The following is a 22,823-nucleotide window of genomic DNA, read 5'->3' as shown; positions in this document are numbered from 1 at the left end:
TGTGGAGGATATTCCCTCTTTGCATTGGAAGATACAGCCAATGGCCAGCTCTGTTATTCTGTGAAGGTAACTTTCTCTTGCCACCCCTACTCCTGTTCCCACAGTCACTCAGCTTTCAGAAACTCCACATGTCTTTGTTGTAGGTGATTCTGCTGGCAGATCAGGCCTGCAGCAGATCCCTACTAGGTGCAAGAGAAATGTTGGCTAGGATGACATTCATCCATTCATTTGTCCATCCATCCATCCATCCATCCATCCATTCAACAAACCGTTACTCTGCACCAAGCCCTGTGCGCTAGGAATACAAAAATGAATGGACTCTAGTCTGGAAGCAATGCAACTCCAGCTGCTGTTCGTTTCTGGAACTGTCTTCCCACTGGATCTCAAGATGATACTGAGGGGTCTTTTTGCTGTGGTGCTGGGCTGTAACGATTTGATGAAAGAAAGAATGAAAGGAATAGGAGTGGGGGGAGCTGGGAAAGGGTCCAAGGGAGAGATCACGGGGTGGAATCATGGAAAACTCCAAAAACTAAAACAACACCTCCAAGGGGGCGAATAACTATTTAAAAGATGACATTTATTCAGTACTTTCTCGGTGACTCTCTCGGTGGTACCGCTTTTCTTGCATTCTGTAGATTCCCAGACAGCGCGGTCTTCGGGCAGAACTGTCCTCTTCTCTGGAACCTCATCATTGCATTGTTCCAGTCAGAAAACAGGCCAGGGTGCTCTGGGCCCGGCCTCGGGGAGACTGCAGATGGGCGGAACTGCAGTTCGGGGGCCGGGAGAGCGCCCGGAGGCTTTTCGCGGAACTCCTGCCCTAGCGACGCGCGCCTCGTTGCTAGGGGCGGTGGCATGGGAGGCTGTGGAGCGTGGTGGTTGCTGACTCCCTCCACTCGGCGCCCCTGCCGGCCCCAGCTCCCGGCCCGGCCAGCCGGCTGATGGGTATGGAGCACGATGGGGGGAGGAAGGGGTACGGGAGGGACGGGCAGAGCTGTGGGAGTCCTCGCGCTTTGCAGGCTGCAGCAGCCCACCTGGCCAAAGCGGGGAGTTCTAGGGCAGGCCTTGGGTTGGATGGCATTGTATACCTCGTTTGGGTGAACTACTCACCCCACCCCACCCCCAACACATCAAAAATAAGCTTTGGCAGTCCACATGGATATAACGGGGGACATTTGTGATCTGAAGAGACAGGAAGGAAAAATTGTACACAGGTTTGTCCCCCAAATTTGGGGCAACCTTGGAACTTCTGGCCTTAGTGCTGACTCCCTGTGAGACTCTGGGCAAGACCCACTTATTCTGTGGGCCTCAGCTTCCCCTATCTACCATTAGAGGGTCGAATCAGACCTTCTTCCAGTGCTTCCACTGTGGTTTTGTTTGTGTTTGAGCTTTCGTTTTGATGTCTTGTGTACAGAAGGAGATTTGGGGAGAGGGAAGGAGATATGAAATCAGCATTTACATGAACAGTGGACCAGGAGTCCAGGGAAATAAGATCCATTACCCCAGCTCTGCCTCCTGTGACCTTTAACAAGTCACAACCCTCTGAGTCCCGCTTTCTTGATGGAAAATAACAATTGGATATATGCTGGAGTCTGTCAAAGAATACTGCACTGGAGAGTTAAATGAGAATTCTCTGAGTTATGTTTAGAGTGACCACTGGGTGTCTGAAGGTCTTTGGAAAGCAAATTGGGGCAGCAATGGTTTCTGGGATTCAGATTTAGGCCTGGTTTTATCTGGAAACAACAAGGATATCCAAAGCCAATAATTGAGTTTATGGCTTTTCCAAGCCCCGCCCCAGCCTCTCCTGACCAAAATCTGGGACCAAGCTCAGGTAACTTCACTGAATGTTTTGCTACTGGTCAATTTTAAAGAACCCTTATGTTGTTGGGTTCTTAAAAAGCTTGTAGGGCACCGGACTGGCTCAGTTAGTAGAGCATGCGACTCCTGAGCTCAAGGTCTCTTGAGTTCAAGCCCCACATTGGGCATGGAACCAACTTTAAAAAAACAAACAAACAAAAAAAAAACTTCTTGCCAAGCAGACTCTTCACTTTAGTGTGCAATTTTTCATTCATTCCCCAGATATTTGCACTGCATCCATTCTCCCAGGCTGTGTTTAAAGCTCAGATACAAAAACAGGGGTGCCTAGGTGGCTCAGTCGGTTAAGCGTCCGACTTCAGCTCAGGTCATGATCTCATGGTCTGTGAGTTCGAGCCCCGCCTCGGGCTCTGGGCTGATGGCTCAGAGCCTGGAGCCTGCTTCGGATTCTGTGTCTCCCTCTCTCTCTGCCCCTCCCCCATTCATGCTCTGTCTCTCTCTGTCTCAAAAATAAATAAACATTAAAAAAAAAAAATGAACAAGACACTGCCCCTCCTGTCAAGTATATTATGTGTTCACAGTATAAACAGTGGAAGATAACAATAGTATTTTCACTTCTTAGATTAGTCTCATAATAAATCACAACTACATGGACATTACCCAAGTACATATACTTTGTTGTTGGGATTTTATTTTATTTTTTTAATGTTTATTTTTGAGAGAGAGAGAGAGCTCATGTGCATGCATGCACAGGGGAGGGGCAGAGAGAGAGGCGGCCAGAGGATCTGAAATGGGTTCTGTGCTGACAGAAGAGAGACTAATGTGGGGCTCATGAGATCAGAGCCCAAGTTGGCCGCTTAACCAACTGAGCCACCCAGGCGCCCTTGTCATTGAGATTTTAAATTGCCTTTAAGTTATATAATATATAACTTAATGAATTCTTGGTATGATCAGTCACTCTGGTCAGGAGACATAATTGGCTTCATTTTGATATCCTTCAGATTCATATACCTATTTGTGTATGTTCTTTGTGTATATTTGTTACATATGTTTAATATATATGTATTAATAGTAGTATTAAGGGGCGCCTGGATGGCTCAGTCGGTTAAGTGTCCCAATTCTTTGATAGCACCTCAGGTCGTGATCTTGAGGTCATGGGATTGAGCCCCGAATCGGGCTCAGCACTGAGTGTGTAGAGTCCTTGGAATTCTCTCTCTCCTTCTCTCTCTCTGCCCCTCCCCTGCACATCTACTCGCGCTCCCTCTCACTCTCAAAATAAATAAACTAAAAAAAAAAAAAATAGTAGTATTCAGGGTGAAGTTGGCAGAAACTGCTCCTTTCAGCTGCAAGATCATTGTTAATATATCCATCATGCTAGTAGCCATCATTTTATATTGACAATTTGCCAGGTTGAACTGAGGGCTTTCTACGCGCTAGCTTTAGCAGAGATGCAGTATAGTAAGCTGATCGAGAACACGGCCTCTGGAGTCGGACCGCCTACCTTCAAGTTTTAGCCCTGCCACTTATTTGCAACTTATCTGTAAATCCGAGCAGGTTATTTAACATCTTTGCGCCTCGATTTTCTCATCTGCTAACTGAAGATAGTAACAGCATCTATCTCAGAGGCTCGTGGAACAAATCAAAAGAGCCAATAAATATAAAGCATTTAGAATAGTCCCTGGCACATTGTAAGTGCTATTTTTAATCTTTACCGAAGCCCAGGGATAGAGATATTATCCCATTTTACATATGGGAAACAGACCCTGAGGGCTTCGGCAATTTGCCCAAGGCCGCAGTAGACTGTAATTCAGACCTAAGTCTGTCTAATTCCTATGCCGATGCACTAAATCAAATGTTATGCTGACTCTGCTGTGTTTCTTTTCATTTTTGTTTTATTTTGTTTTATTTTATTTTATTATTTTTTTAAGTTTTATTTATTTATTTATTTTTGAGAGAGTGCAAGCGAGGGAGGGGCAGAGAGAGGGAGACAGAATCCCAAGCAGGCTCTGAGCCACCAGCCCAGAGCCCAGCGTGGGGCTCGGTCTCACAAACCATGAGATGATGACCTGAGCCGAAGTCAAGAGTTGGTTGCTCAACCGACTGAGCCACCCAGGCACCCCTTACTCTTCATTTTTAGAATAAGCTACCCTGGGGTGCCTGGGTGGCTCAGTCAGTTGAGCGTCCGACTTCGGCTCAGGTCATGATCTCGCGGTCCGAGAGTTCGAGCCCCGCGTTGGGCTCTGAGCTGACAGCTCAGAGCCTGGAGCCTGTTTTGGATTCTGTGTCTCCCTCTCTTTCTGACCCTCCCCCGTTCATGCTCTGTCTCTCTCTGTCTCAAAAATAAATAAACGTTAAAAAAAAAATTAGAATAAGCTACACTGTCAGTTGGTAATTAGAATTTTTTGAGTTCTTAAAATAGAGCTGTTAAACTGCACTAAAACTGTGTTTCTTCTTTGTAGATGTTCATAAGGGAAATTCTGGACTAGAAGTCAGGAGACCTACCTAGTTAGAATTTTGAGCAAATAATGTTTCTTCCCTGATTCTTCAGATCTTTTTTTCTTTGTTTGTTTGTTTTTGGTTTTGTTTTTTTTTTAAGTAGGCTCCATGCCCAGTATGGAGCCCAGTATAGGGCTTGAACTCACTACCCTCAGATGAAGACCCCTGTTGGGATGCTTAACTGACTGAACCACTCAGGTGCCCCTTCAAATATTAAATAAATGGTTTATATGTGATGTTTTTGAAAAACTCTTCCATATCTCAAATTCTGTGATTCATACTTATTGAGGTATTATTTTAAACAGGAGAGGGGTGCTCAGGAAACTCAGGAGAGTTTCAACTCAGGTCATGACCTCACAGTTGGTGGGTTTGAGCCCTGCATCGGGCTCTGTGCTAAGAGTGTGGAGCTGCTTAGGATTCTCTCTCTCTCTCTCTCTCTCTCTCTCTCTCTCTCTCTCTCCTCACCCCTCACCCACTCACATGCTCTCCCTCTCAAAAATAAATGAACAAACATTAAAAAAAATAAGTAAACAGGAGAAATTGTCTTTCTTACAGAAACAGTAAGGTCTGAAGTAAGCAGTCAGCTCTGAAAATTTTTGGAATGGGGTGTCTGGGTGGCTTAGTTGGTTAAGCACCTGACTTTGGCTCAGGTCATGATCTCAACAGTTCCTGGGGTTCAAGCCCCACATCAGACTCTGCGCTGACAGCTCAGAGCCTGCAGCCTGCTTTGGATTCTGTCTGTCTCTCTCTCTCTCTCTGCTGCTCCCTCACTTGTACTCATACTCTCTCTCTCTCTCTCAAAAAATAAATAACTAAACATTAAAAAAAATTTGGTGGGGAGGTGCCTGAGTGGCTCAATTGGTTAGGCATCCAACTTCGGTTCAGGTCATGATCTCACAGTTCGTGGGGTTGAACCCTGCATCGGACTCTGTGCTGATAGCTCAGAGCCTGGAACCTGCTTCGGACTCTGTTTCCCTTTCTGCCTCTCCCCCACTCGCTGTCTCTCTCTGCCTCTTAAAAATGAATAAACATTAAAAAAATCTAAAAATCTTTTTGAATAGAAGTACTATGAATAAAACAAAAATGTTTAATGATGCATTTAAATATATCCTCCTTTTATGGGGCGCCTAAGTTAAGCCACCGACTTTTGGTTTCGGCTCAGGTCATGATCTTGAGGTTCTTGAGTTTGAGCCCCTCGTTGGGCTCCGCGCTGGTAGTGTGGAGCCTGCTTGGGATCTCTCTCTCTGCCCTTCCCCTCGTCACTGTGTCTCTTGGAAAAAAAAAAAAAAAATTTAAGAGTCTCATGCTCTACCAACTGAGCTAGCCAGGCAAATTTTTTTTTAAATATCCTACTTTGTATGTTTATTCATTTATTTATTTATCAAAAAAATTTATTTTTAAGTAATCCCTACACTCAATGTGGGGCTCAAACTCATAACCCTAAGCTCAAGAGTTGTGTACTCTACCCACTGAACTAGCCAGGTGCCTCTCCACCCCTACTTTGTATCTTCCTCCCTCCCTTCCTTCCTTCCTTCCTTCCAATAGGCTCCACACCCAAAGCAGGGCTTGAACTCATGACCCAAGATCAAGAGTCACATGTTCCATTGACTGAGCCGGCCAGGCACCCTCCTACTTTGTATATTTAAAAATAGATCTACCCAGGCACCTGGCTGGTTCAGTTAGTAGAACATGTGACTCTCGATCTTGAGGTGATGAGTTCAAGCCCCACATTGGGTATAGAACTAACTTTAATTCATTAATTAACTAATTAAAATAGATACATAATTAACATTTTGGTATACTTTCCCTAAATTTTAGAAATGTGCCGGTTATATGATCTTGGAATTTTGTAAGATATCTCTTTCTTTGTGTGGGAAAACTACACTTAACAATCTCTTTAATTAAACAAAGTCTTTATTTACCTTGTGAATCTCCTTTCAGTGCAAACAAACATGCTTAGAGAAGAGATTAATTTAAGCGTCTTTTCAATAATTACAGAGATTAGGAAGTGGCTGCCTGCACTATTTTCCAAAGGATAAATGTTACAAAGCATTGAATACGGCAGCTCACCCAGAAAATCCTACTGGTTTGGGGGTAAGTCATTCTAAAAGTTATCTTTTGCTTAGAATGTCCTGTGAATGCTCTTCACATGGGAAATGTGGCTCTCCAGATGCTATCGGCTAAGAATCCAATCAGTTTTAAGCAAAGCCAATCCATTTATAGCATTTGCTGTTTTTGGTGACCTAGAATCTATGGATGGCATCTGTCCTCAGTTTGATGATAATGTTGAAAAATGGGCTACGCTGGCAGATTGGAAGCCCTGTGACCTCTATCTACCTGTAAGCAATACAACATCCCAGAGTTTTGAAAATTATCCTGGAATTTTTTCTGTCAGCATATCCTATGCCCGTTATAGAGAATCCTAGGATGTCTGAACTAGAAGGGACCTTAGATTCGCTACTTAACAAGAAATGTTTTTGCCATACTGTGCAAGCCACTTGAGGTACAAAGATGAATATGAGAGAGTCCTTCCTCTTATGGAGTACACAGTCTACTAAAAATTATTTAATCTGGTATCCTCATTTACAGATAGGGAAGCCGAGGTGCAGAGCAGGAAATGGAGGAACCCAAGGGCACACAGTAGGATGAGGCAGGGTTGGGGCTGGAGCCAGGGCTCTTCTTGGCACGCACCGTGTTCTTTTCACTGCACTGTGCTTCTGTACTGGCTACCCATATTGTCAGGAGATCAGTGCTGGCAGTTTCTCAAAGTGTAAGCTGAAATTCTTCTGGAAAACTTTTTTTTTTTTTAATTGTTTAATGTTTATTTATTTTTGGGGGGGGAGGGGCAGAGAGAGAGGAAGACACAGAATCTGAAACAGCCTCCGGGCTCCTAGCTGTCAGCACAGAGCCTGACATTGTGCTCGAACTCATGGACCATGAGATCATGATCTGAGCCGAAGTCAGATGCTTAACCCAAGTGCCCTGTTTTTTTTTCTTTCTTTTTAACATTTATTTATTTATTTATTTATTTATTTATTTATTTATTTATTTTTGAGGGAGAGAGAGATAGAGAGAAAGAGAGAAAACACAATCGGACGAGGGGCAGAGAGAGAGGGAGATAGAATCTCAAGCAGGCTCCGGGCTCTGAGCTGTCAGCACAGAGCCTGACGTGGGGCTCAAATCATGAGATCATGACCTGAGCTGAAGTCAGACGTTTAACCAGTGAGCCACCCAGGTGCCCCTGGAACAGTGTTTTTTAATGGTATGACTGAGAATACTTGGTGAATTTTAGCTGCTTTTCTTCCTGTAGACCATTCTTCCTAGAGCTGGGCCAGTCATGCCCATGAGAAACTCATCTCCTAAACTTTAAACAGAGTCACAGAGGAGATGGGAAGTGAGTACTCCCACCCCCATTTACTTCCCTCGACCGTCTGGCTTCTGGAAGAGCTAGCTGCAGCGGACACGTGACCCAGAGTAGCTGAGATCAGCCCCTCATCAGATCTTCAGTCCCAGCAGATAAACGCACACTGGCCATGTCTTCCTGTCACTTTTTTCCTGTTTCACCGGCCACCAGTATAAGAGCTCCACAGATTGGGTGTTTGGGAGGTGTTTTCTGAGTGAATGTGTGGATTAGCGTCTTTGAATGTCTAACTCACCTGTCTTAGTTCTAGCCTTATTAGTTGTTGGGGACATTGCAAATAAATCTGAAAAACAATAATTCTATTTATTCTAATATACCACCCATTGTTGACATTACTTAAGTTGTAGGCCAGTGGTTCTCAAACTTTTTGGCCTCAGGACTTCCTTATACTCTTGAAAATTAGTGGGGATCTCAAAGAGCTTTGTTAATGTAAGTTATATATTGGGTTCTACTCTGAAACCTATTGACATTAAAACAGATATTTGAAAGAAGTTTTTTAATTAAAAAATATATTTTAATGTTTGTTTATTTTTGAGAGAGACAGAGACAGACACACACACACAGAGTGCGAGCGGGGGAGGGGCAGAGAGCGAGGGAGACACAGAACCAAAGCAGCCTCCAATATCTGAGCTGTCAGCCCAGAGCCTGGCTTAAACTCACAAAACATTAGATCATGACCCGAGCTGAAGTCAGACGCTTAACCGACTGAGCCACCCAGGTGCCCCTTATGTTAAAACAGATATTTTAAAAATATTTACTTATTCATTTTCAAATAATAATAATAATAATAATAAACCCATTACATGTTAAAGTAATTTTATGAAAAACATGCTTTATAGGGGTGCCTGGCTGGCTGCCTGGTAGAGCATGTGACTCTTGATCTTAGGATCATGAGTTTAAGTCCCTAACTTAAAGCCTATTTAAAAAAAAAAAAAAAAAGTAAGAAAAAAAAAGTGCTTTCCAAAACACACAAAAAATTGGTTGGGCAGGCACCTGGGTGGCTCAGTCGGTTAAGCGTCCAACTTCAGCCCAGGTCATGATTTCATGGTCTGTGGGTTCGAGCCCCACATCAGGGCTCTCTCTCCCCTCTCTCTGTCTCTCTCTCTCCCTCTCAAGAATAAATGAAAACATTAAAAAAATTGGTTGGAAAAGAGTGGCATTGTTTTACATTTTTGCAATTCTTGTTCATGTTTGTCTTCCACATAAGGCAGTTGGGTTCTTGTATCTGCTTCTGCATTCAATCCATTGCAACGTTACTGGGGTTGTAGTATAAGAAGAAAATCAAGCTTCACACAGAGATGTGGTTGGAAAAAGGAGGACCATACAGACTCCTTGAAAGGGTCTCAGGAATCCCCACCGGTCCTCAGATCATACTTTAAGAACTGCTGGTCTAGGTCATTACCTATATTGTCTCACTTAGTGTCATTAGCTCTCACATCTCATTGTTTTCTTTTTTTTTTTTTTTAGTAGGCTCCACACCCATCATGGGACTTGAACTCATGACCCTGAGATCAAGAGTTGCATACTCTACCAGGGTACCTGGGAGGCTTAGTCGGTTTTAGCCAGGTCTTAGTCAGTCAGCTCAGGTCACGATCTCACGGTTCGTTCGTGAGTTTGAGCCCCGCATGGGGCTTTGTGGTGACAGTGAGAAGCCTGCTTGGGATTCTGTCTCTTTCCCTCTCTCTGGCCCTCCCTCTCTCTCAAAATAAATAAATGAATTAATTTTTTAAAAAGTTGCATACTCTACCAACTGAGCTAGCCAGATGTCCCTAGTATCTCATTCTTACCTGTGACCTGGCACACTAATTTTGAGAAGTGTCATGTGAAATTATTATTATTTTATTTTATTTTATTTTTTTAACGTTTATTTATTTTTGAGACAGAGAGAGACAGAGCATGAACGGGGGAGGGGCAGAGAGAGAGGGAGACACAGAATTGGAAGCAGGCTCCAGGCTCTGAGCCATCAGCCCAGAGCCCGACGCGGGACTCGAACTCCCGGATCGTGAGATCGTGACCTGAGCCGAAGTCGGACGCTCAACCGACTGAGCCACCCAGGCGCCCCATTATTTTTTAATTTATACTTGACAGACAGAGAGAGAGAGAGACAGAGTACAAGCAGGGGAGGGGCAGAGAGACTGAGAGACTGAGCCACCCAGCTGCCCCATGTGAAATTATTAAAAAAACAGACACCCTAGGAAGGTTATAACCTTTTAGAATAACTAAGGCTCTTTTTGAGAAACTTCACTGGTGAAAATTATTTTTTATTTTCAAATACACACTCCTAGTATTTATTGTGGTAGAATATGCATAACATAAAATTTGTTATTGCTTAGTATACAGACAATGTTATGCAACCATCACCACCTTCTAGTTCCAGAACATTTTCATTATCCATAAAGGAAACTCTGTACTTGTTAAAGTAGCCATTCCCTATTCCCCCATCGTCCCAGCTCTTGGCAACCACTAATCTGCTTTCTGTCTATGTAGATTCTGATGAGGGATGTTTCATATGAATGGAATCATATAATATGTAGCCTTTTATGCCTAGCTTCTTTTGCTTAGTGTGATGTTTTCAAGGTTCATCCAGGTTATCATATGTGTCAATATATTATTCCTTTTTCTGGCTGAGTAATAGTCATTGTATGGACATACCACATTTTGTTTATTCATTCATCCATTGCTGGACATTTGGGTTGTTTTCACCTCTTGGCTATTGGAAACAGTGCTGCCATGAACATTCATGTATAAATTTTTGTTTGAACACCTATTTTCAATTATTTTGGCTACCTTCCCAGGGGTAGAATTGTTGGGTCATACGGCAATTCTACATTTAACTTGTTGAGAAACCTCTTTGTATTTTTAAAATTCGTTTTGTTTTTGGGGATCCTGGGTGGCTCAGTCGGTTAGGTATCTGACTTTGGCTCAGGTCATGATCTCACGGTTTGTGGGTTTGAGCCCCACTTTGGGCTCTGTGCTGACAGCTCAGAGCCTGGAGCCTGCTTTGGATTCTGTGTGTGTCTCTCTCTCTGCTCCTTCCCTCTGCCCCACCTCGCATTCTGTCTCTCCCTCTCAAAAATAAATAAAAACATTAAAAAAAATTTTTTTTAATTACTTTTGTTTTTGTTTTCGCTGATCTGCTAAAGCTCTACCGGAGGGTGCGTTCCCAGAGCCTGAAGAGGGGGCAGGGAGAGGAGGAAAAGCGAATGAGCACCATGAATTCGTCTTTTAAAAAAAGAAGTATTTATGTTGACATAAGCATCCTACCATTATCATGTCTAACAAAATTAACAGTACGTGTTCTTTTTACTCAGCAGGGGACACATCTTCCAGCAGCCACAAGGGATGCTGCTGCCCTGGTCTCCTCCCTGCAAGGTTTTGTGTAGATCCTGTGCAGTGATGGGGAAACTGCAAAGCAAACTCAAACATAGCACTTACAAGTACAGGTACGGCAGTCCTACGCAGACGGGGATCCCGTGTTTTATCACGTGCATTAAACTTCCCTAAAGGGGCGCCTGGCTACCTTAGTCGGTAGAGCATGTGACTTGATCTCGAGGTTGTTGGGTGTAGAGATTACTTAAAAAATGAAATGTTTAAAAAAATTTTTTTTTAATTCTCCACTAAAGAAAGAGAAGGCCCAGAGCGATTATTGATGACCTTCCCGGAACAGTCAGTTGGGTCTGTTTTCTTGTGGATGAGAAACAGCTGATTAGCTAGTGTCCACAGCCACACAGAGAGGGGCCCTGCAGCTTTGGGAATAATCTCCAGGGTGAGCAGAGACTCCTGGTTTCTTGGCTTCAGGATTCCCCTTTATCGGATTCCAGTCCTTCAGTCGTTCTGAACGTGCTCAGCGATAATAATCCCGTTTCTGGCAATGGCCGTGGGTCTCCTTTCTGTACCCCTCTTCCAGGTTTCTCCTCAGCCTCTCTCGTAGCCCCCTCCTCTTCCCCTGGCCCCGCTGCACTCCATACCGGTGGGCCTCTCATTTGCCGTCCTCTCTTTAGCAGGCCCGACGGAATTCTAGAAGAGAGAATTCAAACTAAAGCTTGTCAGGAGTATAGCCCAGCCCACGTGGATACTGTGTCTGTCGTTGCTGCTCTGAGCTCAGACCTGTGTGTCTCTGGAGGAAAAGATAAGGTGGGGTTTGTGTGCTTGACAGGGACCCAGCTTCTTGAGGACGTGGGAAGCTATTTGAGAAGGGGGCGCTGGTTTCGCGTTTCTGGAAGCCGTGTTGAGTAGTGTAAAACCATGGGCTTTAGACTTAGGAAGACTGGGTGTAAGTCCCTGCTCTGACTCTTCCTGTTCTCTGGGCAAGTCGTGTACTGGCCTTGAGCCTCAGTCTCCGTATCCATGAAATGGGGATGATAACGCCAGCCTCCCAGGACAGTGGTGAGGATCGGGTGGTAAGATCTTTGGTGATGTGCCAGACCACCCACGTGCTTTTTATAAATGCAGAGTGTTATTCCAACCAATCCATTTTCATACCCACACACAGACGCAGGAGTTACTCATCGCCAAAAGACTTCCAGTCTCTTTCATGCGGTTCTTTTGTCAAAATCTCTACCCTGGTGTGTGTCATGATCTCGCCCTTCTGTGCTCTTGCCCTTCCTCCCACTGTCACTTTGGATCAGGAAGGCCCCCCACCCCCCACATCTGGATCTATCACAGCACTCACAGCCAGGACATTGGTAGCAAAAGTGATTCTTTTAATTCCTCTCATTTTCACATTGTATTTCACGGATTCTAAGACGCTCATGTTTTTTTACTTTAGCACCTTGGAAATCAGTACGCATCTAAACATTGACGATAGGGGTGTCTGACTGGCTCAGTCCATAGAGTGTACACCTCTTGATCTCAGGGTCGTGAGTTCAAGCCCCACATTGGACATGGAGCCTACTTAAAAATAAATAAAAATAAATACAATAAAAACTGATGATAAAGCATGGTAATCATAATTTAATTGGCAGCATTTCGTCTTAAAGTCAGTATCATCTTAGATGTATCAAATTTTATCTATATGATCTTCAGGTGTTCAAGGTAGGTAGGGAAGGGTTAGCCTCTCTGTTTTACAAATGAAGAAACTGGGATTTAACCAGGTCCAGTGCTGACATGCTCCTTAACTCTCTAGCAATGAACTACCGGAGACCAGGCCAGAGGATGCTAAACAGGGAGTCTCCTGCTCAGGAGGAGAAATGCTTACAACAAAATATTAAAGTATACACCTGGAAAAAGGATACAAAGAAAGTTTTCATAATGATTCTCTCTGGCAGATGGGATTATGGGTTTTTTTTGAAATTAGGGAAAAAAAAGAGTGATCTATTTTTCTTTTTTTTTTTCAATATATGAAATTTATTGTCAAATTGGTTTCCGAGTGATCTGTTTTTCAACAGTGTGAATATACTTAACAGTACTGAACTACACACCTTAAAATTATTAAGATGGTGATTTTTTTTAAGATGGCAAATTTAAAAAAAAATTTTTTTTAAAGAGGTGTAAGTGAGCAGGGCGGGGTGGGGGGCAGAGAGAGAGAGAGAATCCCCAGGAGAGGCAAGGAGGGGGGAGGGTTGGAGAGAGAGAGAGGCGGCACTCACCCGAAGCAGGGCTTGAGTTCCCCTGATGTGGGACTTGAACTCACAAACCATGAGACCATGACCTGAGCTGAAGTCAGAGGCTTAATGACTGAGCCACGAGAAATTTTTTTAAATACACTAAAATAAAAGTACGATACAAGTAGGGGGAAAGACTATAATCCCATGTAGAATTGTACTTCAGCATCTACAACCAGAATCTCAACCTGAGTCAGTTCCCCTTGGGGAGTATCCTCTGAACCCATCAGTAAGGCTCCAAGGAGTGACCCGTGGTCCTAGAGGTTGGTCAGGAGGAAAGGAAAGAAAATGTGTAGGGGCACATGAGGAGGGAGGCAACAATAAAGCCCCAAGGCTCGACAGAGAGGGTGAAATTAGGTGGGGAATGAAGTGATGGCTTGTTGTTTCAGTTAAATAAAAATTCACTTAAAATTGAAATATTACAAAGACTCTGGTGACTGTGATGACCCTCTGCAGACAGCCGTGGCCTACGACTGGAAAACCGGAAATGTGGTGAGACGTTTCAGAGGACACGAACGAGAAATCACTAAGGTACTTAGCAAAGGGTTATCCTCGTGGAGGGAATTTGGAACTGAACAAAGGAGTATCCAAGAGCTCTGTGTAATAAGGGTGATTGAGTATTCAGTCTTAAGGAAAACGCAAGGGCTTCATTGGATGCTGTGAACCCTTTCTCGAGGAAAAACAGAGCAGACCATTCACTCAGCCATTGTTGCAGGCCTATTAGACACGATTTTTATTTTGTCACCAAGCCCTCAATAGCTCAGGTGGTAAGCAGAGAACAGCTCAGAATAACTCCCCTGACTGTCCTAACTCCACAGGGGCATGTACTGAAGGCTGCCTGTGTGTTCACTGTAGCCAGAAAAATGACAGGAACCTTCCAGTCTAGTTGGGAAATTTTTTAAAAAGCCAACAATGGTTAAGTAAAAATTAATTTTGTTGGGGTTCCTGGGTGGTTCAGTCAGTTAAGCATCCAACTTCGGCTCAGGTCATGATCTCGTGGTTTGTGAGTTCAAGCCCCGTGTCCTCTCTGTGCTGACAGCTCAGAACCTGGAGCCTGCTTCGGATTCTGTGTCTTCCTCTCTGTCTGCTCCTCCCCTGCTTGCACTCTGTGGCTCTCTCTCAAAATAAATAAACGTTAAAAAAATTAAAAAATATGTTAATTTGTTAAGAAAGCATTACAGGGTAGAGTGAGCTTGCAGCAGAAATGATAGAGAAGGCCAATTTCTACAGCTGCCTCTCTGGAATCCCCCTAAATGAACTAAATATCGGAATCGGGATGGAAACTCTGCCAGAATGAAACTGGGCAACAGCCAACAATTCACGCGGCACAGAGTATGGTGTTGACGTGCCAAGGGCCGTGCATGCAAGAGCCTCAGGCCCTAACACCCTCATCCCCCTGTTTCCCATAAAAACAGTTTTTTAAGTTCATTTATTTAGTTTGAGAGATAAAGGGAGAGAGAGGTGGGGAGGGGCAGAAGGAGAGGGAGAGAGGGAGAATCCCAAGCAGGCTCTGCACTGTCAGCGCAGAGCCCGACCTGGAGCTCGAACTCTCAAACTGGGAGATCATGACCTGAGCCAAAAATAAGAGAGGGAGGTTTAACCACCTGAGCCACCCAGGCGCCCCGCCCTGTTTCCCAATTTAAAGTCCAATCAGACCAGCACACCGGAGCATTTTTTTCTCTCAAGCAGATAGCCTGTGTGCACAGATCGAGCCAGTTCTTCAGCGCCTCTCGTGACAGGATGGTCATGATGTGGGACTTGCACGGCCCCTCGCAACCAAGGCAGCAGTTCTCTGGCCACGCCATGGTGGTCACTGGATTGGCTGTGAGTCCAGGTGAAGTAAAACAGATCTCTTCCCAGCGCCATTGTGCTTTCTGAAAAGCCCCGTGCCGGCCCCATCTCACGGACCCACCTTTGCCTCGTTTCCCCAGACTCTTCACAGCTGTGTACTGGCTCTCGGGACAACACCCTGCTTCTGTGGGACGTTGGGACCGGCCAGTGTGCAGAGACAGCTTCCATCTCCAGGAACCTGGTAGGAACTCAAACTTGGAACAGAGCAGGACAGCAGGAGGGAGCATGGGGTGAGGCAGAGAACCTGGAGAGAGAGATCAGAAGATCCATGGCCAGGCAGTAGAGGTGTGGGTCCTCATTACTGCTTACCTCGAACTCGGCCTCTCAGGGTTATCAGATTGGATGCTCTCTTGAGATCTTCTGTTTAGTTTATATCAGAATTTTAAGTAGTGTCCTCATTTATTCCCTCAAAATATAGTTACTCCTTACCTTCTGTGCTAGGAGCAGGGTTAGCGGCCCAGGACACAGTCCTTGTCCTCCAGGATCTCACAACTTATGCTTGTTGTGTGTTCTGTACATGTAACATTGTGCAGAGAAATAAGCATGACCCTTTGCTTTATGTATAATTTGCTGTGTTTATGAAGACCAGCGTTTTCTGGTAGCAGACTGGTATATAAACTCCACAGTCTTTGAGGTCAGTCATACCTGGGTTCACATCATGGATCCATCACTTTTTTTTTTAAAGTAATCTCTACACCTGACATGGGGCTCGAACTCACAACCCCGCGATCAAGAATCACATGTTGTACTGATTGAACCAGCCAGGTGCCCCAACATCCATCACTTTTAAGCTGTGTTACCCCAAGACAGTCAATTAGAATATGTCTTCATGTATAAAATGGGGAGGATCCTGTGACCTGACATGGTAGATGTTCCTGTAGTGGTCATCAAATGTCAGTCATAGTCATCTTTTCCAATTTCGAAGACAACTATCCATGGCAAGGTATGCTTGCCTAATGCCCTCCACATTTGTGGAGGTTGCTGGAAGAAAATCCTGTCCCCTTGGCTTGTTTTGAAAATGGTTTCATGCCTGTCCAGCAGGGGGCTACAAGGGATGAAGAGAAAGAACACTCTTTCTGAACCCTGTGAGGCCTTAGACTAGGGTTTCATGGTCCCACCGTAGAACGTAGAAGGTAGAACGGGGGCTGCTCGCCTTAGCGGCCACTCGCCGGCAACTCTCTACCGCGTGTTTGGGCGCCTGCATGCGTTTGGGTACTCACGACTGGCCCAGAGCTGCTACCATTGCTCCTGCTCATCCGGGGTTTGCCAGTGGAGCATGACTAGTGGGTGTCTGCAAAACATAGAACCCCTCCAAGTCAAATGTACTAGTCAGCATCCTTGAGAAGTAGGGCAGAGGTGTTATTTAGCAGGGTTTTTTTTAATGTTTATTTATTTTTGAGAGAGTGAGAGAGAGATCACAAATTAGGGGAGAGACAGAAAGAGAGGGGACAGAGGATACGAAGCGGGCTCTGCGCCGACAGCTTCAGTACTGACGACAGTGAGCCCGATGCGGGGCTTGAACTGACAAACTGCAAGATCATGACCTGAGCCAAAGTTAGATGCTCAAAGGACTGAGTCACCCAGTCGCCCCAAGCACAGTTTACAGGAATTACAGTAGAGGAATGATTCGGTATGGAGAAGTTTTGAAAATTTTGCTTTTCCCAGGTCACTCACTTGTGCTGGGTCCCCCAGGAACCATATATACTACAGACTTCTGAAGATAAAACCATCAGGTGGGCTGACTGAGCAGCTGGGAAAGGGTTTCTGGTGAAGGTTTGTGGTTCCCGTGCCGACGTGACTCCCTTCCCCCTCCGCTCTCCACATCGCTGTGCCTTTCCAGAGCCTTCAGCCCTTCTGCTTCTGCCCTTCTCTGGGGCTGGGGTCTGTTAGAGGTTGGAAGCCAGGAAGTCGGGCCAGGAAAAAGCCCCTGTCCTGGATGGTTCTGAAGCAGCTGATTCTGTCTGCCCCCCCCCCCACCCCCACCCCCACCCCCACCCCCACCCCTCACCCGATGTGTGAATGTATTCACATTAAGCTCAGGACATACTCAGGTTGAGCTCACGTTAAGCTTGTCCCCCACTTCGAGCTGCCCGGCTCCACTTGCCACCGCTGGGTGCCAGCCCCCGGGTGAAGCCTTGTCTAGGGAAATGGGGTTGGAATCCCTACCAGGGGAGTCAAGAAGTAAATCGTTCTTGAGCAGAAAGTATGACTGGGAACTTTGGATCTCAGAAGAGATTCATGCTACTTAGAAAATAGCAGGAATGAGGTAAAATGAGAGGAGAGATCGAATAAAAAACTCCCCCATGGACCCCATGGCCCAGGTAGGCCAAGACCTGTAAATCTTTTGTATCTGATTCTAGAATGGTGACTGCTCTTCTGGATCATAATAAGTATCTTAAAAAAAGATTTTTTTTTTTTAAATCACAGGCACAGAAATATCCTCTTCTCCATTGAAAGCAGTATCCCAAAGGGCCAGATTAACAAATTAACTTGTACAATTAAGATGCTTGGTCTAAATTCCTGTTAACTGGATCTCAAAATAGAAAGAGCTCAGATGTCTTTCAAATTGGTTATTTCCTGGCAGCTTTGGAGTCTCCGAGCTTGATCTGGTTCATACTCCTGTTTTTAGGTGAATCATGACAAACGTGACTGCCCGAAGCAGCCAAGAGCCGAGACTTATGGTAGTCGGTATTTCAGACAAATTTACCACGGATTTATTTCCTGCTGTAATTCCTTTCAGATTATGGGACAGTCGGGGGCTGCAGGTAGCGCATATGTTTCCCACAAAGCAGCATATTCAGACCTACTGCGAGGTCAGTGAGGATGGACACAAATGTATCTCCTGCAGCAACGGCTTTGGAGGGGAAGGCTGTGAAGCCACGGTAAGAGACTGTGGGGGTCCAGGTGTCTGGTTGCTGAGCAAATTACTTACCCTGACCTCATGTCTATACTGGCTACACAGGCAGGCTCTACTAATGGCTCAGGCCTATTCCAAGTGCATACTGTAAGTGAGCCTTTACATTCCAGAAGCTTCTTTCAAGAAACCTCCATTAGCCTTGGGCTCTCTGAATCGGTAGCAGAAAGAGGGATGGGATGAGAGTCAAGATAGAAAGGTGCTAAACACAGAACCTTCTAATGTCCCTACTTGCTAATGTCCCTACTCCCAGCAGGGCTTAGAAAGGGGAGGGATTATTTGAAGAGCCAAGGGTATTCCCATTGTACTTGTGGTCACAGGAAAGGAGCCTCAAGCTCTTCAGGAAGCTTGAAGCCCCAGTGTTGGTTGAGGGCCCACCCCATCCCTCACGCATATATCTTTCCTTGCAGTTAATTTTGGGTTAGATTGCCTCGGCTCCTCCAAAGTACCTTGGATTCCTAATTGTAGAATATGGGTTAAAGGGGCGTCTAGTCCGAATAAAACAATTACAGCCCCCATTTTTTCAGACATTACATGCCAGACACTGGCCTGAGCACATTACATGCATTATCTCATTTAATCCTTTAAACAACCTCATGAGTTAAATGCTATAATAACCCCCATTTTACAGATGAGGAAATAGAGGCATGGCAGGTTGAAATCTCTTGCACAAGACCACACCTCTACCGACTGGGCCGGCCAGGTGCCCCATGACCACACCTCTAGCAAGTGGTAGGTTGAGGTGTTGAATCCCAGGCTATTGACGTAGCATCTCTTCGCCAAGCTAAACATTTCCACCTCCTACAATTGACATGGCGTCCTGTGATTTCATTGTTTTTCGGACACAATTCAGATCACTCTCCCCTCTGAATGTTATTCGCCTCAATTACACGGAGTCCGGTGATTTTATGCTTTTTTGCACACAATTCAGTTGGCTCTCCTCCCTGCACGTTGTTCTCTGGCTGGTCTGAGTCATATCAGCGAGAGTGGGGTTGGCAGCACCTCCTTTGCTGTGGAGTCTCATCTTCATACACCGAGGTTCAGCACGTAGACAATAAATCAGAAAGTCTGCGCCTACGTGTACTTACGAGAAGAGTGCTCCTGACTCTGCGGTCTCCACAGGACCCCCAGGGGCCAAGAGGCTGATAGAAGGCAGCTCTTGAGCTGTAGGCAACCCCAGGTGCCTCGCTGGCTCTGTTGGAAGAGCATGTGATTCTTGATCTCAGGTCATGAGTTTGAGCCCCACATGGAGTGTAGAGATTACTTAAATAAATTAAAAGCTTTAATTTTTTTTATTAAAATTTTTTTTTAACGTTTATTATTTTTGAGAGAAAGAGACACAGAGCAAGCAGGGGAGGGGCAAAGAGAGAGGGAGACACAGAACTGAAAGCAGGCTCCAGGCTCTGAGCTGTCAGCACAGAGCCTGACACGGGGCTCAAACCCACAAACCGCGAGATCATGACCTGAGCTGGAGTCGCCGCTTAACCGACTGAGCCATCCAAGCGCCCCAATAAATTAAAACTTTAAAAAAGACAGTAGGCAACCCCATACTGTCCCATCATGCTGTAGGGCGTGGAGCTTTCACTTCCCTAGTTGTTGTGGAAGGAACAACTCTCCTGGCACACCCTTACCCAGGGTTGTTGGAGATAACTGATGTTTAAAATAACTGCTAGACAGATGATTCGGTGTGTGGATGGGATGTGAAGATGAGGGGTGGCCATGCGAGTAGGTAGGTGGAAGGAATGGGTGGCTCATGAGCAGGCGGGGAGATGGAAATCAGTGACTGAAGCACGTATGCAGCTGGAAGGTATGCATGTATGAGCTGGCCTATGTCATTACTCTGCAGTTGTGGGACCTACGGCAGACGCGGAATAGAATATGTGAATACAAGGGGCATTTCCAGACTGTCACATCCTGTGTCTTTCTACCAAGAGCGTTAGCCTTGATGCCTACAGTTGCCACCTCATCACATGACTGCAAAGTGAAGATTTGGAACCAAGATACTGGAGGTAAGGAGCCTGCTGTTGGTGTTTCTCAAAGCTTCGTGGCGTCCTAAAAGCTTCCTTGAAACTCTTTCCATTGCTCAGCAAATACAAAGCCACTTGTGTCCTACCACTATCCAGGCCCCGAGTGGTTACGGGAGGACCAGGATTCTGTTCAGCCTCTGGCTAGAAGCCATCACCACATGAGCCCTGGTACCATGTTGTATAGACCAGTTCCTGAGAGATCAACTATATTTGGCTCTTAGTATTCTTTCTATCTGAAGTTCTTCACCAGGTTTTAACGTGTGATGCTCAAAATGTCTGGAAAGGAGAACAAGGATGGCCACTTTAAAATTCCTTTCTCGGGGCGCCTGGGTGGCTTGGTCGGCTAAGCGTCCGACTTCGGCTCAGGTCATGATTTCGCGGTCTGCGAGTTCGAGCCCCCCGTCCGGCTCTGTGCTGACCGCTCAGAGCCTGGAGCCTGTTTCAGATTCTGTTTCTCCCTCTCTCTCTGCCCCTCCCCTGTTCATGCTCTGTCTCTCTCTGTCTCAAAAATAAATAAACATAAAAAAAAAATACTTAAAAAAAAATAAAATAAAATTCCTTTCTCAAGGACTAAAATGAGAGTCTCAGCTCTTGGTGGGGGTGTGGTAGAGTAAGATAGTCTCAGAAAGTAAGACAGTCTCAGAAAAACAAGTCTCTGCCTGTTTCGATGCTGCAGCTAAGGTCTGAGGTCGCAGCAAGGTCATGACACTTCAGAGCACCAGAGAGAAAGATGTTTTAGGGAACACAGTGAAGTGGTGTGTCAGACTCCACTCCTGCTGGCTGATTGCTAAATATTTAGGAACGTTTAATACGGTCATAGCGGGAGTATTTACACCCCAAAAACTGGCAAATGCTGTGAGTGATGGTGGTGGGTTCTTTCCTTCCAGAAAGCTGCCTTCCTAGTACCCCACTGCCTCCGTGCTATTTTTTTTTTTTTTGAAGTTCACGTATTTTTCAGAGAGGGAGAGAGAGCACACGCGAGTGAGTGTGCACAAGTTGGGGAGGGGCAGAGAGAGAGAGGGAGAGAGAGAATCCCGAGCAGGCTCCATGCTGTCAGCCCAGAGCCTGATGCGGGCTCGATCTCCCGAACAGTAAGATCATGACCTGAGCCAAAATCAAGAGCCGGACATTCGCCTGACTGAGCCACCCAGGTGCCCCCATACTCTCTTGTCCTGGACACAGGGTTCTGTCAGACACAGGGAACGGTATTAACCTAGCAAACCTCACGACAAATCCCCCTTACGGTAATCTTCCAGAAACTTAGCTCCTGGGAGGGGAGGACAGGGAGCCCCCTCGGAGAAAAGATGTGAGATCATGTCTAGTGGTCACATGGGCCAAACTCCCAAAGGGAGGACAGCCCAGCTGTGCCCCACCTGGAGCTGCCCAGTGCAGCTGTTTTGGGATTCCGTGTCCGGGGAGAACAAGGTCTGAAAGTGCTGCCCTGCCCACCAGGTGTGCCCCTACGGCCTCCAAGATGGAGACGGGGGGGAGACTGTGTCAGCTGGAGGCCCTCAGACTGGCCTTCGGGTCCCAATTTCCTTTGTCCTGAAGGGAGCAAGACCCCAGAGGCCAGCAGCTGGAGATCAGTGTCCTTATCTGTCCTCCTCTGCCCTGGCCCCTGCCTTGCTCTCTGGGCAGGTGGTAATTGAGGGCAATGTGTTAACATGTCCTTGCAGGTGAGGCCCCAACTGTCTGAACGTGCTTCTAAGTGATACACATCTTGTTTGGTCCATGTGCCGTTCTCTGTAGTTGAAGCCGTGCGGTTGACCCCGGGTTGACTTCCCCGCTGGTGCGCGGGGGCTGCTCTTATACGGTTCCATGCAGGTAGCGCGCGCTTTACTTACCCGCGTTTTTCTCAGAGACCTCGCGTTCCATGATGCCCCTCTTGGCCTAAGCTGCTGGTTCCCTCTTCCTCCCCCAGCCTGCCTGTTCACCTTGTCCCTGGACGGATCAGGACCTTTGACTTCCCTGGCTGTTGGCGACACCGTCTCCTTGCTGTGTACGAGTTTCAGCCGAGGAATTCACCTACTGAGAGTGGACTACAGCCAAGGGCTGGCACTGCGGGAAGTGGCAGCATTCTGAGGCCAAGAGACATTCACTTTCAAACCGTGGCCTGTCCTTTCTCAGTGTGGCTTTGTTCTTCCCTGTGATCTTGCAGGGGGCAGGGGTGGGCGGTGATGTGGGACCAGGGTTCTCTGCTTAGTTCCACTCAGAAGGCATATCAGGGTTAGAAGCCAGTTTAAGTCCAGGTGCAGTTTAGAAACATGAACTAAACATAAAGTTCTCCATCGAGGTGAAATCCAAACACAGTTTTCAGTGACCTTTTGGAACCGCTCTTCAAAAACCAAGTTTATGGCTGCAAATGGTGCCCTGCATGTGTAAGAGTGATAGGCCTCTGTGAGTCAGAACACAGGGTTGAGTCTGTCGAACTGGCCTGTTCCGTGTCTCCACGAGAGAAGAAGATGCAGGGGGGAGGCACACTGTTCTGGCAGCCTCACGGTGATCCAGATGGGGAAGGACAGCGCAGCTGCATAGCGGAAATGGATTGTAGACATGAGATTAAGCTCCAGTCACTGCTGCTCAGCATGGTGAAGAACCAAAGTTAGGGCAAGAAAGAAGTCTTGGCTTCTACTCAGAGGAGCTGCAGAGTGGAAGGAGGCACGTCCTAGACCGGTGCTGAGTGGCATGAAAATTAGACC

General features: G+C 46.0%; 1 protein-coding gene across 8 annotated transcripts; it reads left to right on the top strand.

The window, feature by feature from the left end:
• The first annotated feature begins 850 nt into the window (after positions 1-850).
• Positions 851-22,235, top strand: WDR31 (WD repeat domain 31). Of its 8 annotated transcripts, none has more exons than XM_042964991.1 (12): positions 853-942; positions 1,785-1,828; positions 6,307-6,402; positions 11,041-11,172; positions 11,731-11,863; positions 13,789-13,863; positions 15,019-15,166; positions 15,264-15,364; positions 16,849-16,916; positions 17,924-18,065; positions 19,944-20,106; positions 22,046-22,235. In XM_042964991.1, exons 4-12 carry the CDS (start codon positions 11,072-11,074, stop codon positions 22,204-22,206), a joined length of 1,092 nt encoding a protein of 363 aa, XP_042820925.1. In that variant the 5' UTR covers positions 853-942; positions 1,785-1,828; positions 6,307-6,402; positions 11,041-11,071; the 3' UTR covers positions 22,207-22,235. The 8 variants fall into 8 exon arrangements, with proteins under 8 accessions (XP_042820926.1, XP_042820930.1, XP_042820929.1 ...); XM_042964990.1 differs by having other exon boundaries at positions 858-942; positions 1,713-1,828; XM_042964992.1 differs by lacking the exon at positions 1,785-1,828 and having other exon boundaries at positions 851-942; positions 11,044-11,172.
• Positions 22,236-22,823: the final 588 nt, after the last annotated feature.

The sequence above is a fragment of the Panthera tigris genome, chromosome D4 (assembly GCF_018350195.1).
Source record: "Panthera tigris isolate Pti1 chromosome D4, P.tigris_Pti1_mat1.1, whole genome shotgun sequence".
Taxonomy (NCBI): Eukaryota; Metazoa; Chordata; class Mammalia; order Carnivora; family Felidae; genus Panthera; species Panthera tigris.
The sequence above is the reverse complement of the archived record's forward strand: the minus strand, read 5'-3'. Positions and strand labels throughout refer to the sequence as shown.